The sequence below is a fragment of the Fusarium pseudograminearum genome, chromosome 4 (assembly GCF_000303195.2).
Source record: "Fusarium pseudograminearum CS3096 chromosome 4, whole genome shotgun sequence".
NCBI classification, from domain to species: Eukaryota; Fungi; Ascomycota; class Sordariomycetes; order Hypocreales; family Nectriaceae; genus Fusarium; species Fusarium pseudograminearum.
In genome coordinates, this window is record NC_031954.1 from 1389745 (window position 1) to 1404722 (window position 14978).

Sequence of the window (14978 nt, forward strand, 5' to 3'; positions counted from 1 at the left end):
TTCTCATAGTCGGTGGCTCGCTGCTTTTCTTGCCACCACTCCCAGAGCTGCTGCGTCTCCTCATCCTATGAAGACCGGAACTTCAGCACGAACTTCCACCTCACCTATCGGTCGAGCTCATCGACAGGCAAGTCGCCGTCGTCCTTACCCACAATAGACTCGGCCACCTTCCAGATCTGCAACAGATTGTCTTCCGCAGCACTTGCCACGAGCCAGGGTTCATTGGGGTTCCAGCTGAAATCAGCAAGATGGTTTGTGTGGCCACCGTGCATGAATAGCCTGTTAAATGTTAGCTTCTGTAACGTGATCACAAGTGCTGTCCGTGTAGTTTTACGTACAATTCAGGGGGGCCATCATCCTGGTCATCGGGCAATTGCTCCTCGCCAACCCTTGAAAGGTCCCAGAAGATGATTCTTCGGTCATAACTGGCACTCCCCAGGATACCGGCTTCAGTAGGGTGCCATGCTAGAGATGTGACGGCATCGTTGTGGCCCTCCAGAGTGTGCACCTTCTCCTTAACATTTCTGAGATCCCAGATGCCGATTGTCTTGTCAGCCGAAGCAGTAGCCACGAGCACTTCCGAGTTGGGATTGAAAGCCAGAGCGTTGATTGCGTCAAGGTGGCCGCGCTTAGCGACAACTGCTGCCTTGTTGGTCTCACTGTGTCGTATATCCACAATTTGAAGTGTCTGATCGTCGGACACGGAACCGATAAAGTTCTTTGAGATTGGGTGGTATTGAACATCGTTGACAATCTGTGTATGGTGCCTGTAGGTGCGAGAAGGGTTGAGAATTCTCGAGTCGGCCTTCAGGGTCTTCAAGTCCCTGCGATGTGTAAGTTGAGTGCTCTGGACATCTGCTACGTGCACTTACCAGAGACGCATCGTAGTATCCTCACTGCCTGATGCCAAGCAGCCTTCCTCGTGAGGGTTCCAGTTCAGACCAAAACCCTCAGCCTCGTGTCCGACCAGTTCAATTTGGGCATTGACCTTTCCAGTTGAGGTAGGGTCAAGAGGGTGCTTCGTTCGGTCAAAGATGAGGATCTTTCCATCGACGCAAAGAGTCGCAAGGATATCGGGGTTCTGTGGTTGATATCGAGCCTTGTTCACTTCTCCAGGATGCTCGATTCTCTGAACGATATCGCACTTGATAGCTGCGACATCACCAGACTTGCCATAGCCACCAATCTCGCCTCGTTCCTCATCATAGTCGTCGGGGTTAGGCGCCACTACTTTTGGAATCTGAACGTCGGCGATCTGAAGATAGTTGGGGCTCTCATCAGAGGTGTGTGTGCCAAGCAGGAGGCGGTGAATTTTGTAGTTCTTGCCCTCGGGCTCCTTGACATCGGGGAACCACTGGACTGTGAGGGTGGGCCAAGTGAGTGCCGTACTATAAGTAATGTTAGATTGAGATTTTTTATCATGGTTGAATGTTGCGACTTGCCCTAGAATCATGTCGTACAGAAAAGGACTGTTCTTCTTCCATGTTTTGTACTCTTTTGAACGTTAGCCCATGATCAGCATTTTCGTCTCTTGTGGATGGTTCATACCTTCATTAATGAGGCGCTCTCCCTGGTCATCCTCTTCATCATGGATCATGTCGACTATTTTTGCGTAAGTAAACCGATTTTCAAGCTTGTCGTCTTGATTCGCATATAGGCGCAGGCAAATCTAGGCGCAATCGAACTTACCGTCCATGTCGTGATCGGCGGACGCAGCAGGTGCCATAATGGATTTTGTATGGCCAAGTTGTTTATTAAATCAGCTTGTATGTAAAGAAGCACGCAAAGATAAGTGAGAGATGTGTAGTCAAGGTGATGGATGTTGACAATAAATCGTTGGTGGAACAAAAGTGAGTCTGCGCGCGGCTGAGAATAAAGCAAGCCGCAACGCGTTGATGCGCGCAGAAGGCTGAAAGGCGCGTTAAGTGACGAAACGTTTCCACCCTAGCAACCGCAATGCGCCACAGGGGAAGTGGGAGAATCTGTGGCGTCGCAGCCTCTACCCCACAAATTGCACATCCCTTTAGCGGCCAATGTTTCTGATGGCCCTGAGGCCTACTCAGGGATAATTGCTAGGTAGACTAAAGGCATTGAAGATGGAAATTACTAAGTCAGATCACACTATCTAGACCTTACTCTTGGGCGGGCTGTTTTTTTGCACCCTAAAGCTCAGAGATCGACTTATTTGTTACCTGCTGGACAGAGCGGGCCTCCACAGGCGGAGAAAGGTACATGCACAATACCTAAAAAGAGCGTGGGTCCCAGGTGGTTTGCATAAAAACTGATACTGATTTAGTTGCTGATATAAATATTAGATCATTCTTAGTGTATATATGGCCTAAGAGTGGACTAATGATTTCTTCTGTTCTGCTTCAAGTCCCTATTTTTTTGCTACCCACCTGGGTCCATAGCTCAGGGAGTGTAGCCCATGATGTACACCAGTAACCCCTCCATGAAGCGAGTCGCAACCAGGCAGGCTGAGGTCCCCACCTTCCAGTCAATCCAGCTACTCCTAGGTTCCATGACTACTGGATTTCCATCTTCACGATAACACGATTCGTCGCAAACTTCATCTTTCCCGCCTCCTGAACCCTCCCAGAACACGACGAACCCCCGCGACACCCTTCATTTCTTATTGATATTGTAGGGGGCGCTTGGTTTAAATACGTCTCGCATTACATTGCAGCATTGTTGTCTTCGGTTTGTTGGCGCCACGTTGAGTCACCATCCGTCTTGTCTTTGATCCTGTTGTACAGGATTTTCTACGTTTTGCGCCCAGTTTTGAGGGCCGATCTGGAGTTTATCAACTCCTATTTCAGATCACTTTCGGTATTTTTGAACTTTTGCGTGGACTGGAAATCGTCCACTGTCTTTCAACATGGGGTATGTTCTGTTCTTCCTGCTGCTCCTCCCAAGCTTCAAAAGCTGACTCTTCTCGTCCCAGTGTTCCCAAGTTCTTCAGATGGCTTTCCGAGCGATATCCGGCCATCTCTCAGCTCATTGCAGAGAACCGAATACCCGAGTTCGACTGTCTTTACGTTCGTCGCCCACAAATACACCTACTGTTACTATACGCTGACCGTTACCTAGCTCGACATGAATGGTATCATTCATAACTGTACCCACAAGGATGCAGGCGAGGATGTGTCCTTCCGTCTTAGCGAGGAAGAAATGTTTATTCGCATATTCAATTACATTGAACATTTGTTTGGAAAAATCAAGCCCAAACAGCTGTTCTTCATGGCTATCGATGGTGTTGCACCTCGAGCCAAGATGAACCAGCAACGTTCCCGACGTTTTCGAACAGCCCTCGATGCTGAAAAGGCCCGTGACAAGGCCATCAGCGAAGGTGTCGAAATCCCCAAAGAGGAACCATTCGACAGCAATTGTATTACCCCTGGCACTGAGTTCATGGCCAAACTATCTCAGCAATTGCGATACTTTGTCAACAAGAAGGTGTCCGAAGACACCGACTGGCAAGGATGCGAGATCGTTCTGTCCGGCCACGAAGTCCCTGGTGAGGGAGAACACAAGATCATGGAATACATTCGAAATGCCAAGGCCCAGCCCAACTACAACCACAATGTCCGGCATTGCCTTTACGGTCTTGATGCCGATCTAATCATGCTTGGTCTTCTCAGTCATGATCCCCATTTCTGTCTCCTCCGAGAAGAGGTAACATTTGGACGGGCTTCCAAGTCCAAATCCAAAGAGCTTGAACATCAGAATTTTTATCTACTTCATCTCTGCATTGTGAGAGAGTATCTCGAGATGGAATTTCAGGAGCTTGGGGAGGAAGGGACTCTCAGCTTCCCATTTGACCTCGAAAGAGTCATTGACGACTTTATCTTGATGGCGTTCTTTGTCGGAAATGATTTCTTACCGAATTTGCCCAGCTTGCACATCAACGAGGGTGCGCTAGCCAACATGTTCCGGATTTACAAATCAATTCTTCCTAAATGCGATGGATATATCAACGAGAACGGAGTTATCAATATGGGACGACTACAGCGCCTCTTGGGCGAATTGTCCAACACGGAGATCGATGCGTTCGAGAACGATGTTTCAGATGAGAAATGGTATGCATCAAAGCAGATGGAAAAGAGACTTGAAAACAAGCATGCCGAAACAAAGCCGCCGAAAGGAGGTCAGCTTGTACTCACTTCAGCGCAGCGCGACCTGTGGAAGCAAAAGATCCGGCCGTACATCTCAAAGCGCTCAGACGATCCCCTGGATCTCGGCACCAGTCTCAAGGCTGATGACCGTAAGTTTGTTCAGGATTTGGCAGACTCGATGCATTTGCAATGGTCTACCAAAGAGGACGATGAGGGTCATCGCCATCTGATTGTTTCGTTCCCGCCTAAGAATAACGACGACGACGACGACGAAGATGATGAGGAGGAGGAAGGTAACCTTGCGGCTTACCGAGTAATGAAGACTTACGACAAGGCTTTGGTCATTGATTTGACGGCCGAAGATGCCCAGAAACAGTATGATCAACTGTACCAAGATAAGTATCAGGGCTGGAAGACAAAGTATTACCTTCAGAAATTCGAGGAGTGGGCTCCCGACAGCTACGACAAGGAGCTCACAGCCCTCTGTGAGAATTACGTCCAAGGTTTACAATGGGTCTTGTACTACTATTACCGCGGTATTGCTTCGTGGCCTTGGTTCTACGGATACCACTATGCACCTCTTATTTCAGGCGAGTTTACTATTAAGTGCATATTCTAGAATGTTTGGCTAACCTGACACAGACGTTGTCAAGGGTGTTGGCGCAGATCTGAACTTCAAAAAGGGCCAGCCTTTCTTGCCCTATGAACAGCTTATGGGTGTCTTGCCTGATAGAAGTAAAAAGATTGTCCCCAAGGTTTACCATGACCTCATGACAAACCCGGATTCGCCCATCGTTGATTTCTATCCACGAGACTTCGAGCTGGACATGAACGGAAAGAAGATGGATTGGGAAGCAGTCATCAAGATCCCCTTTATTGACGAGAAACGCCTGTTGGACGCCATGAGGCCCAAGAACGAACTGTTGGAACCAGATGAAAAGGCACGAAACGGATTCGGCGTGCCTCTCAAGTTCACGTATTCGCCTGAGGTCGACTTCGTTTACCCTTCCCCATTGCCCGGTGTTTTCCCCGAGATCCAAAACTGTCGCTGCATTGAAAATATATTCGATCTTCCTGATGTGGAAGGACTTGAGTACTTGTCAGGATTGACTAGTGGTGCTTTGTTGAAAGTCGATGCTTTGGCTGGTTTCCCTACTCTCCACACTCTCCCATATACTGCCCAGCTTGTCGAAGGCTATGGAGTCAATGTATTCCAGGCAGACAGCAGAAACCCGAGCGTCTGTGTCACTCTGACTGGAACGGAGAATCGCACCAAGATTGAAACTTGGAAGGCGAAACTTGGTCAGCGATGCTACGTTGGATACCCATTCCTCCAGGAAGCCAAGGTCATCAAAGTGCAGGATGAGCTCTTCAGCTACGAATTGGCCGACAATGGTGATATCATGACAAGAGACCACAACAACAGAGAGGCTGCCGACTGGGCCAAGGAAGCTGATTACATCGAGAACTGGCACGCTAAGCGACTTGCAATCACCATAGGGCAAGTCGAGTGTCTGGTGTATGTCCATATGCTCAAGGGCCTCATCCGTACGGAGGAGGGTGCCCTGACCAAGGAGTATGCCGAAAACCCCAGCCTCAGGAGTACATATGCTGCACAGACCATCGTTGACGAAGTGGTCAATGAAGACGAACGATTCATCGAGAAGGAGGCATTGCCCATTGAGGAGGAATTCCCTCGAGGCACTCGTGCGTTCTTCCTTGGCGACTACTCTTATGGCCGTCCCCTTGAAGTTGCCGCTCACGCAGGCAACAAGGCGGAGGTCGTCGTCTCAGTTCTCAAGAACAAGGAGCAAGATTTCGCAAAGCAAATCATCCATCAGGCCGAACGCTCCAATCCTTATACCCCATCATTTGCTGTTGCTAAGCAGCTGGGTATCCACCCTCTCGTTCTGAGCAAGATCACTTCTTCGTACCAGATCATTAACTCTGCCGGACTACGACTGAACTTGGGACTGAACTTGAAGTTTGAAGGCCGAAAGCTCAAGGTTTTAGGCTATTCGAGAAAGTCTCATACGGGTTGGGAGTTCAGTGGAATGGCGATCAAACTGATTGCTGATTACATGGTTGCCTTCCCCGACTTCTTTGCTGCCATTCAAAGAGAACCACAAAAGAGCGAGGTCCTCGAGACAGACCTCTGGAAGGATCCCGCCGTCGCTTCTCAGAGAGTCAAGGAGATCGTGGCTTGGCTGAAGAAGCAGGAGACCAGCAAATTTGAGCGTGTTCCTCTGGAGGCCGAGCAGCTTGACTCCGAGATTGTCAAGGCCCTGGCTCATGTCGGTGAACAGGTTCATGCTGCTTCCCAAGAGATCGAAATTAAGAAGTTGCGTAGCGTTCCTCGTTCGGCGCTCCTTAAGCCATCCGATGCGGAAATGGTGCTCGGCAGCCAGAACTTTACTCTGGGAGATCGAGTTACTTATGTTTCTGCTGCTGGTAAGGTTCCCATTGCCACTCGTGGAACTGTTGTCGGTATTAGTCGCACTGCCACTGCCCTCCTCTTGGATGTTGTCTGGGACACGTCTTTCATGAGCGGCACCACCCTCAACGAAAGAGCCCCTGTCTTCCGTGGCCAGACAGTGGCATCATCCTCAGTCTTGAACACTTCGAACAAACAGGTCGTTTCAACCTCCAGTAAATCACAACAGCGAAAGCCAGTCATTGCTGCGCATGGTGGCTATGCGAACGTTGGGGTCACTCAGTACAGAGATGCGCCAGCCCCTGGCCCTCTTCGCGGGGGGTGGAGTGGAGCGCTGAACGGTAACAACTCACAAGGACGCAACTCCCCTGGACGTGGTCGAGGTAACGGTGCTCGCGGAGGTGCTCCCAACCTCATGCACAGCACCTTGGTTTACCGAAACGGTCCTCCCAACGGTGCGGCTCAAGGCCATGATGCCAACGGAAACGGCACCCGAGGCAGAGGAGGACGAGGTCGCGGCCGTGGCAGCCACCACGGTTCACCCGCTCCTGATGGCGCTCCTCAGGAACAGATGTATGGTAACGTTCCACCGCCCGCTAGTCTTGACCAACCCCGAGGCAGAGGCCGTGGTAGAGGACGTGGAGGCAGAGGTCGCGGAGGACCTAATCGTGGACGCGGCAACGGAGGAGCTGGCGGTAACGGAAGTCCAGTCGCTCCGTCGTAGTATGGCGATACTGAAGGGCGGTCTCCTGTGATATTACGTCTTACAACCTGTCATCGAAATGCTTGCATTGTTTTCAGAATAGCCAGCGTCGAGATAAAGTTGTAGATGTGAAGATTGTATTATAGATAAAAACTAGATACGTGTATCACGAAGTCACGAGTACGAATGGATTCTGCAACGCATATCTTTCCAGAACATTATCAAGGCGGCCAGATTACCCAGCACAGTGAACTCCATTTTTTTTACTTTGAACGCATACTGCAACTGGATAACCAGCCTAGGTATCTAGTAGCTCTTCTTTGTGTCCTTCTTCTTAGTCTTGATAGCAGGAAGGTTGAACTTGGGTGACTCGCCATTGCCCAGAGCCTTCCAGTGACCAAGATCGCGAGTTTGATCCCAAGTAAGAAATCCAACCCAGGGCTGAACATTATAGTGCAGCTTGAGCTTAACATCCTCCGTTGCTGCAACCTTACCAGTAGGGTGGGTAATTTGATACTTCGGTTTCTGGTTCTTAAGACCAAGGAAGCCACTACCGACAATGTGAGATTACGAGATCGACGTTTACAAAGACACAGGGACTTACCGGTCGGGGTCGATAGTCTTTCCTTCAGCGCTGCGCTTGAGTTTCTTCATAGCCACGGGTCCAATGTTTTGGAGATGGTCGGCGCTGGGGTTCGTGATGATCTTGTCCCAGATAACAGCCTCGTTGGTAGAATTGTTGGGTCCAGGCCACTCGGCAGTAACATAGACGAATACCTGCTTAGTGTTCCATGTGAATAGGCTTCTCAGATCGGCGTCCAGGTTGAATCTAATAATTGCATATTCCTCCTTCTTGGTGCTGTAGTAGTGCGGTCGTCCCTTGACACTGAGAAACGAAGACAATTAGTAACTTGTATGTGTAATTGGAAGAGGCGGAATGTACACTTGGGAGTTTGTGACCCCAAAAATACCGGCGTCGGGTGCACGAGGAGCTATAAAATCGGAAGCGGCGATGAAAGCTGCGACAACGAATGCGACAGTGGTGAAGAAGCCGAAAGTGTTCTGGATACGGGTAAGAGAGTTGTACATGATGGGCGAGTATCTCAGCTGCCGGTGCAGCTTTTGCCCTTGAGGTTTTGTATGGAAAGATAGAAGACGAGAGGTGGAGTTTGGAAGACGGACGTTGGTGATGTCGCGTCGTGGTGTTGAAGACGACCGTCCACCAAAAGCTACTGGCCACGTTTTGGGAGCTGTCGTTAGCTGGACAGCGCTGGAGCTGTGACGTTTCAGCCTTGTGATTGGACTGTGGGGTTCTCTGACCATCCGTTCCATAAGACCTACCTACAGATGGATGTGTATGTGCGGGCACGTAGTGGTATCAAGGAACTTCAATTACCTCCACCTAATTTAAGAAACGTCGAGAATTAACAAAAATGCAGTTGGCTTACATCACACTAGCATTAATTCTAGCGTATATTTTTATTATATCATTTAGTTCATTGCTGTAATTATCAACGTATAAATTGTCTTATGACCCAAGTGTGCTTTTGATTCTTCTTAATCGTTGCATGAACCCTGCGAGGCTGACTGTCAGAGCACCGTCACTGCCGAAGTCACACTAAGTTTCCCGGCGCATCCCCACTAGAAAACAGGCCTTTGAATGGTCTTGCTGGTGATATTCGAACTTCGACTGAGCAAAGCTGATTTTCGTCCCCCGCGATATTGCTCGTCGCTGTCCTTGTTAATTCCGGGGTTTTTTCTTTTCCTTATACCAGTGATATTTCATTTCTCTTGGGACGTTGTTAGTGCCGCTGCAGCTAAAGTTTTCCCAACTCTCAACTCTCCACTCTGCTCAAGCTGCATCCACGACCTGACTGGCAGAGAATATCATCCGCCTTCTAGCCTAACGCATCGTGAACTGTCAAGGTGAAAAACTGGAGGCCCACGCCCAGTCTCCGACTACAGAGCACCATAGGAGGGAAAAGGCTCGATGGGAGTGCGCATTGCTCTTTCCTTCTTCCTAATTTCTCTCTGCACTTGGTCGCGCCGAGCATTACTCTAATCGATACGGTTTAGTCCTCTCGCACGCTATCACTCAACAGCCAACTCTTTCCCGGACTATGGGTATGCTTTCTGCCCACTCGAGTGATAGGATAGGACATCCCTGCTGACGCCCTCTGGAGCTCTCCGGGTGACGAGGCAAACATGATGCACGCACGAATGGTTCGTTCTTTGCCGTGTCGCGCACTTCTAGCTTGATACTTATTTTTAGATAGAGAGCGATCAACGACCAGAAACCACGAAGCTCCATGAAAATCGGGCAGTCTGCTGAAGCATCTCGAGACGAACGATCGACTAAACGAATCAAGAGATCCGGTCCTGAATCATCATGCGCCGGTGCATCTCGCTATTTTACGAATACACGTCCATCACCCTTGGAAGCAATCGACATCGACAGTGAGCCGAGTGCTAAATCCTCACGGCAACGCCACTTGACCCGAGAGAGCTCTTACGTAGAAACTGCTGGCGGCTCTAGTGTTATCAGTAGCGGCAACCTGACTACGGCAGCTGGCAGCGGCGTGGCAGAATACCGCAGCGTGCAGCGTAGGACCAGTATAAAACGGAGTCGGCGCAGGCGGAGAGACCCTCGAAAGCATACTGCATCGCCTGGTGGGACCGACGACGATGCGATTGCTGTTTCGCATCGAAATCTTGTTCCCCAGCATTCTCCCAAACATACAAGTCCGGACTGTTTATCGATGTCTATCCATGACGACGATGATGATGGCCCTCCACCTGCCAACATTTCGTCGGATCTTCCCCTACAAGCAAAGCGACCAGCGACAGAATATATCTATGGTACACCGAAGCGATACAGGTTACACACCAGCGATTCTGAGGACGAACTGGCAAAGCCCGGTACTTCTGCTAGCAGAGAGGCTACCACAAAGCTCAACAGTGTCACAAAGCTAGTGCCCCAGTCTCCTTATTCACGAACTCAACGAGGAGATATTAAGCCTACCAATTTCAAATCAGCCATGGGGCGCCGAAACTCGACACGCACTGGGCCGAAAGGTGATGGACTGATACTAGCAGCTGCGGCATGTGGGAAATACATGTACTCCGCTGGAAAGACAGATGAGCCCATCAAATTATATACCGATTCCGACATAGCTCGCCCATCTCACCAAGGTGCACAAGCTTGTCCATGGCTCGAACTTTCAAAAAGGTCAATTCTCATCGCTAAACACAGCAATTCTCAGAGTCCTATTATCACCATCCGACGCTCGACCTCTACTCAGGTCCCTTCTACTAATCTTGTGTTGAAATTTCGTGACCTTAAAGATGCCTCTGTATTCATTTCCTGGCTGCATGGGGTTGAACATTTGGACGAGACCAGCCCGTAAGTACTTCTCAAACAACATTAGTATGGGAAGAAAACTGACTAGTCTCAGGACCGAACTGGAGAGCACATTCTCCAAGGCCATAGCAGATACCAAACAGTTTGGGTCTAAATCAAAGAATTCCCCAGTCCCAATTTCACCAATTACTTTCACGGCAAACACACCTAGACCATTGTCTCAATCTTCACATCGAGACCCATTTCAAGGAGAGCCCATATCACCTCGGCGTCTAAAGCTCAAGGATAGAATGAATGGCTTGCCTCTTCTACAGGAAGAAGTGAAAACGAAACCAGAGGATGTCGAAGATCCATTCCAGGAGCTTGGTAGGAAGCGTAAGCCTGAGACCCGACAAACAGTAAGATCTTCCCCACAGACACACAGGGAGAAGAGCCCTGTATCATGGACGGCTCAGAATCCGGGTTGGGATAAGGACTGGCACAGGTCCTTAGTATATCCCCCAACGGGGAAAAACCGCGCAACAGTCGATAAGGAGGATATCACTCGACTAGATGAGGGAGAGTTTCTCAACGACAACCTTATCAGCTTTTATCTTCGCTACCTGCAGGTCCAACTTGAAAAGGATAGACCAGAGCTTCTGGAAAAGGTGTACATCTTTAACACCTTCTTCTTCGAGAAACTAAGGTCCAATCGTGCCAAGATCAACTATGAAGGCGTCAAAGCATGGACTGCCAGGGTCGATATACTTTCTTATGACTACATCGTGGTTCCGGTCAATGAGAATGCACACTGGTATCTGGCTATCATCTACAATGCCCCTCGTCTTCTTCCCAAGGAGGTAAAAGCAGAGACACCCAAGAAGGACGAATTTTCAAGCCTACAGGATGCAATTATTATTAAGGATAACGACCCATCGATAGGCGATGCGGAGAATGTTTCTGTCAAGAAAGCGTCGCCCGTTGTGTCGTTGGATCTTGAAGTCCCCAGATCAACCAGAAGCCAGGCGGCGACTGCTGATGGGGTTGTTCTTTTGGATGACGAAACTGTCAAGAATTCTGAGGCCCCTCCCAAACCTAGCAAGCGAAAGTCGGTTGGAGGAAATCAGAAGTACAGCACCGATGAGCCCAGGATCATCACTCTCGACTCGCTGGGTGCCGCGCACACGCCAACTTGCAAATGTTTACGAGACTATCTAGTCGAGGAAGCAAAAGATAAGAAGGGCATTGACATCACGGAAAGGCCTGGAGGCATGACTGCACGGGGCATACCTGAACAAGACAATTACTGCGACTGCGGTGTATACGTCTTGGGTTACATGGAAAACTTCCTAAGAGATCCGGATGAGGCTGTTCGAAGACTGCTTCAGAAAGAACCTAGCCAGTGGGTTGTCAAGCCTCAGCAAATTCGTGCCAAGGTGAGGAATCTTCTCTTTGACTTTCAAAAGGAGCAGCATCTACGGTTGGAGAAGGAGAAGGAGTTGAAGAGGCAGCGAAGGGCCACAAAGGGGCCCGTCTCGTCACCACAAGTTGCCCCTTCCTCGCCTCAAGTACCCCAGAGAGACCCAGAGACGCCGCAGGCCAAGAAGTATGGCCCCAAGAGCACGTTGGCGAACAGCATTATTCGGGCACCGAGTGAAGAGCCTTCTCAAACAGGCACTACGTCGTCATATTTTGAGCTTGCGTCTCCCGAAAAGCCCGTTCAGCCACAAACACCCACAAGAAATGAAGATCTTTCTTTCGCCCAACCTTTGAGAGACGGCTCGAGTAATGATTCTAAGATCTCTAGCTCAGGGGAAATCTTCCATTCAGCACGTTCATCCCCAGTCGACACTTCACAGCAAGTGCTTCCCGATCTGGCCACAGAAGTTCATTCATCGCGCACTGAACGGAATGGAACAAATGTGCCCTCAACGCCCAATTTTGTACAGAAGTTATCAGAATCTCCTGAAGAGGTGGGCCCAGCATCCACCTCTTCCACTGTGAAGAGAAACAGTTCGCCTTCAGTCGCTTTGACCACGAGACAAAAAGCGTCGTCGCCAGGCCGAGGTAGCCAGAGTGTTTTTGATGAAGAGCCAGATATTATGAAGAGCATCGAGGGTCACTCACCCAGAGGAACCCAGTTTGGGGTTGAGCGAACCATCGACTTGACGGGATGAATATGTCTGCCTTGATGGGCGACATTGTATTGTATGGGCTTATAAGGACGGAGAATTATGGATAGAGGTCTTCAGGGCCATGGTTTATAGGAATCGGTATCATGTCAGGACGGTCACAAAGAAAAGTACTAAACGCGACGAATATAGTAGAGAAGACACCTCGAGTGAAAAGATTATTAAAGTCTATACCCATCACAAATTTTTCCATTGAACACCCGACTCCTAAGGGATCACCAACGAGTACTAGGCCTAATTTTCCCCGATGCTAATGATATATAACAGGTGGTGTGAGTCGCAGCCTCCGCCGCGTCTATTTGGGGTTGTATCAAATATCTATTACGCTTCTTCATTCATCTTGCTCGCCGTCTGAGCTCTCATTCGTACCATTCATCACCATCTGCCGTTGTATCCGCGGGATCTCAAACACAACGCCTCCATTGCGCCCGACCTTCGCTGGCGGGTTCCATCTGCCTAGCCGGTGTTCCTTTCCTACAGCTACAACCACGCAAAGGCCGTCTTTGCCTCTATCGCCGCGCTCGAAAAGATCGATATCATTGACGACGCCATTGATTGGGCCCTGGGCGTTCTCCTCGGTCGACTCCTGTTCTTGGTCTTCGGGCTTGGAGAGAACTCCGCGGAACTCAATCTTGCGCTTGTCCTCGCTGAGTTGCCAGACTCGGATGTGACCATCCCAGCTACCAGTAAGAATAACGTCGGAGTAAGGAATGGTTCGGATGGCGGTGATCCAGCGGGGTGTGGGAGCTGGTACGATCGCAGGGTCGGGGTTCTGCTCCGCTGATGCCTCCTTGGGATCCAGGGCTGGGTCGATACCATGCGCGATGGGTTCAATGTACACGGGCTTCTTCTTCTGGACACTCCACAGTGCAAGTGCGCCGTTGTCAGAACCAGTCACAAACAGATCATCGTCGATCATGGCGACACGGTCCATGCTACCCTCATGAAGCATGGAGCGCGCGCTCACGCCGCTTGGTCGGGACTTCTTGTCGACAGCGCCACCACGGAAGACAAGCTGTGTCTCTTCAGCTACCTTCCACAAACGCGCAGTGCGGTCTCGGGCGCCAACACTGACACAGCGTTCTTGAGCGAGAGCATCGACGTCGAGGATTTCATCTTGATGACCAAATAGCGACTCGACGTAAGCCATCTCATCCAGACTCCAGACCTTGACTGTGCGATCCTTGGAACAAGAGTACAGCTGATTCGTCCCCCTGCGAAAGACCAGGCCAGTAACGGAGTCTCGGTGATGTGTCCAAATTTTGATGGGCTTGAGGGTATGAGCGTCGTAGATGATGAGCTTGTTGTCTGCACCTCCGGTAGCTACATATTTGCCATCAGGAGAGGCTGCAACAGCGAGGATGCGATCAGTGTGACGCTGGTAGTTTTTATCCTTTGACTTTCTTGTATCACCCTTCACCCAAGCTTCCAGAGAAGGCTGCTTTTTCGGAGGCGCCGGGGGCTTCTTAGGCTTTCGTCGTGTTGTCTGTGGGTATTGGTATTGAGGGAGGCCTTGCGCCTTCCATTTGTGTAGGTATAAGTCTTTGGTGGTGGTGTAGATGTATGGGTCGCATACGGCGATGGCGGTTACAGCGTTGGTGTTGCTTCGGAAGAAGGTGCGCGAGACGTTGTCAAAGGCGAATTCAGAGGCCAATTGACGGTATACTCTGCCCTTTCCCTCTGCTACATCCTCCTGGAGTCGCTCGGCCAAGTAATCCCGGTCAATGTCGGCGGCGTCGAAACCAGCTTGGTCCACATGCTCCTGCTCCTTGAGGTTCTCGAGATATCGCTCTGCTAGTTGCCGTCTTTTGTCAGCAAAGGTCTCATCCTCCTCATCCTCCGACTCGCTATCCTCCATCTCAACATCGCTTGCGACCGATGCGCTGTCGAGGCTTCCATCATCGTCTGAGTCGCTTCCAGAGATGGACTCGTCGTCTCGCTCGACTCGCTTTTTGGTGGGGCCGGCATTCTTCGAGGGTGCCTTTCCAGCAGATTTTGAGGCAGCAACTCTCTTTTTTGGTTGTTCTGAGGCCTCAGGGCGCTTGCGCTTCTTCTGCGCACCTGGTACTGTGAAAAAGGACGACATATTGGAACGTCGCGAACTTGGTTGGCTGTTCACGACTTTCAACACCCGCCTTGAAGATAAATTTCTAGGCTTAGAAAAAAAAAAGTTGAGCGACGGTGGATCACGGAA

The 14978-nt window shown here is 50.1% G+C and overlaps 5 protein-coding genes across 5 annotated transcripts, besides 1 other annotated feature; 2 read left to right on the forward strand and 3 right to left on the reverse strand.

Annotated features, from left to right (window-relative positions):
* Positions 1–104: 104 nt before the first annotated feature.
* FPSE_11867 (uncharacterized protein) lies at positions 105–1726 on the reverse strand (the record flags this gene model as incomplete). Its single annotated transcript, XM_009264984.1, has 6 exons — positions 105–279; positions 339–824; positions 873–1388; positions 1461–1494; positions 1549–1602; positions 1690–1726. The coding sequence occupies 6 exons, from the start codon at positions 1724–1726 to the stop codon at positions 105–107; spliced, it is 1302 nt and encodes a 433-aa protein (XP_009263259.1).
* A 1152-nt stretch (positions 1727–2878) lies between these two features.
* FPSE_11866 (uncharacterized protein) lies at positions 2879–7273 on the forward strand (the record flags this gene model as incomplete). The annotated part of the gene is made up of 4 exons (XM_009264983.1): positions 2879–2883; positions 2945–3038; positions 3091–4651; positions 4758–7273. The coding sequence occupies 4 exons, from the start codon at positions 2879–2881 to the stop codon at positions 7271–7273; spliced, it is 4176 nt and encodes a 1391-aa protein (XP_009263258.1).
* Positions 4370–4406: a microsatellite.
* Positions 7274–7558: 285 nt separating the features above from the next.
* On the reverse strand, positions 7559–8341 carry FPSE_11865 (uncharacterized protein; the record flags this gene model as incomplete). Its single annotated transcript, XM_009264982.1, has 3 exons — positions 7559–7802; positions 7857–8138; positions 8196–8341. The coding sequence occupies 3 exons, from the start codon at positions 8339–8341 to the stop codon at positions 7559–7561; spliced, it is 672 nt and encodes a 223-aa protein (XP_009263257.1).
* Positions 8342–9457: 1116 nt separating this feature from the next.
* FPSE_11864 (uncharacterized protein) lies at positions 9458–12769 on the forward strand (the record flags this gene model as incomplete). Its single annotated transcript, XM_009264981.1, has 3 exons — positions 9458–9475; positions 9529–10655; positions 10708–12769. 3 exons carry the CDS (start codon positions 9458–9460, stop codon positions 12767–12769), a joined length of 3207 nt encoding a protein of 1068 aa, XP_009263256.1.
* A 346-nt stretch (positions 12770–13115) lies between these two features.
* FPSE_11863 (uncharacterized protein) lies at positions 13116–14870 on the reverse strand (the record flags this gene model as incomplete). The annotated part of the gene is made up of 1 exon (XM_009264980.1): positions 13116–14870. One exon carries the CDS (start codon positions 14868–14870, stop codon positions 13116–13118), a length of 1755 nt encoding a protein of 584 aa, XP_009263255.1.
* Positions 14871–14978: the final 108 nt, after the last annotated feature.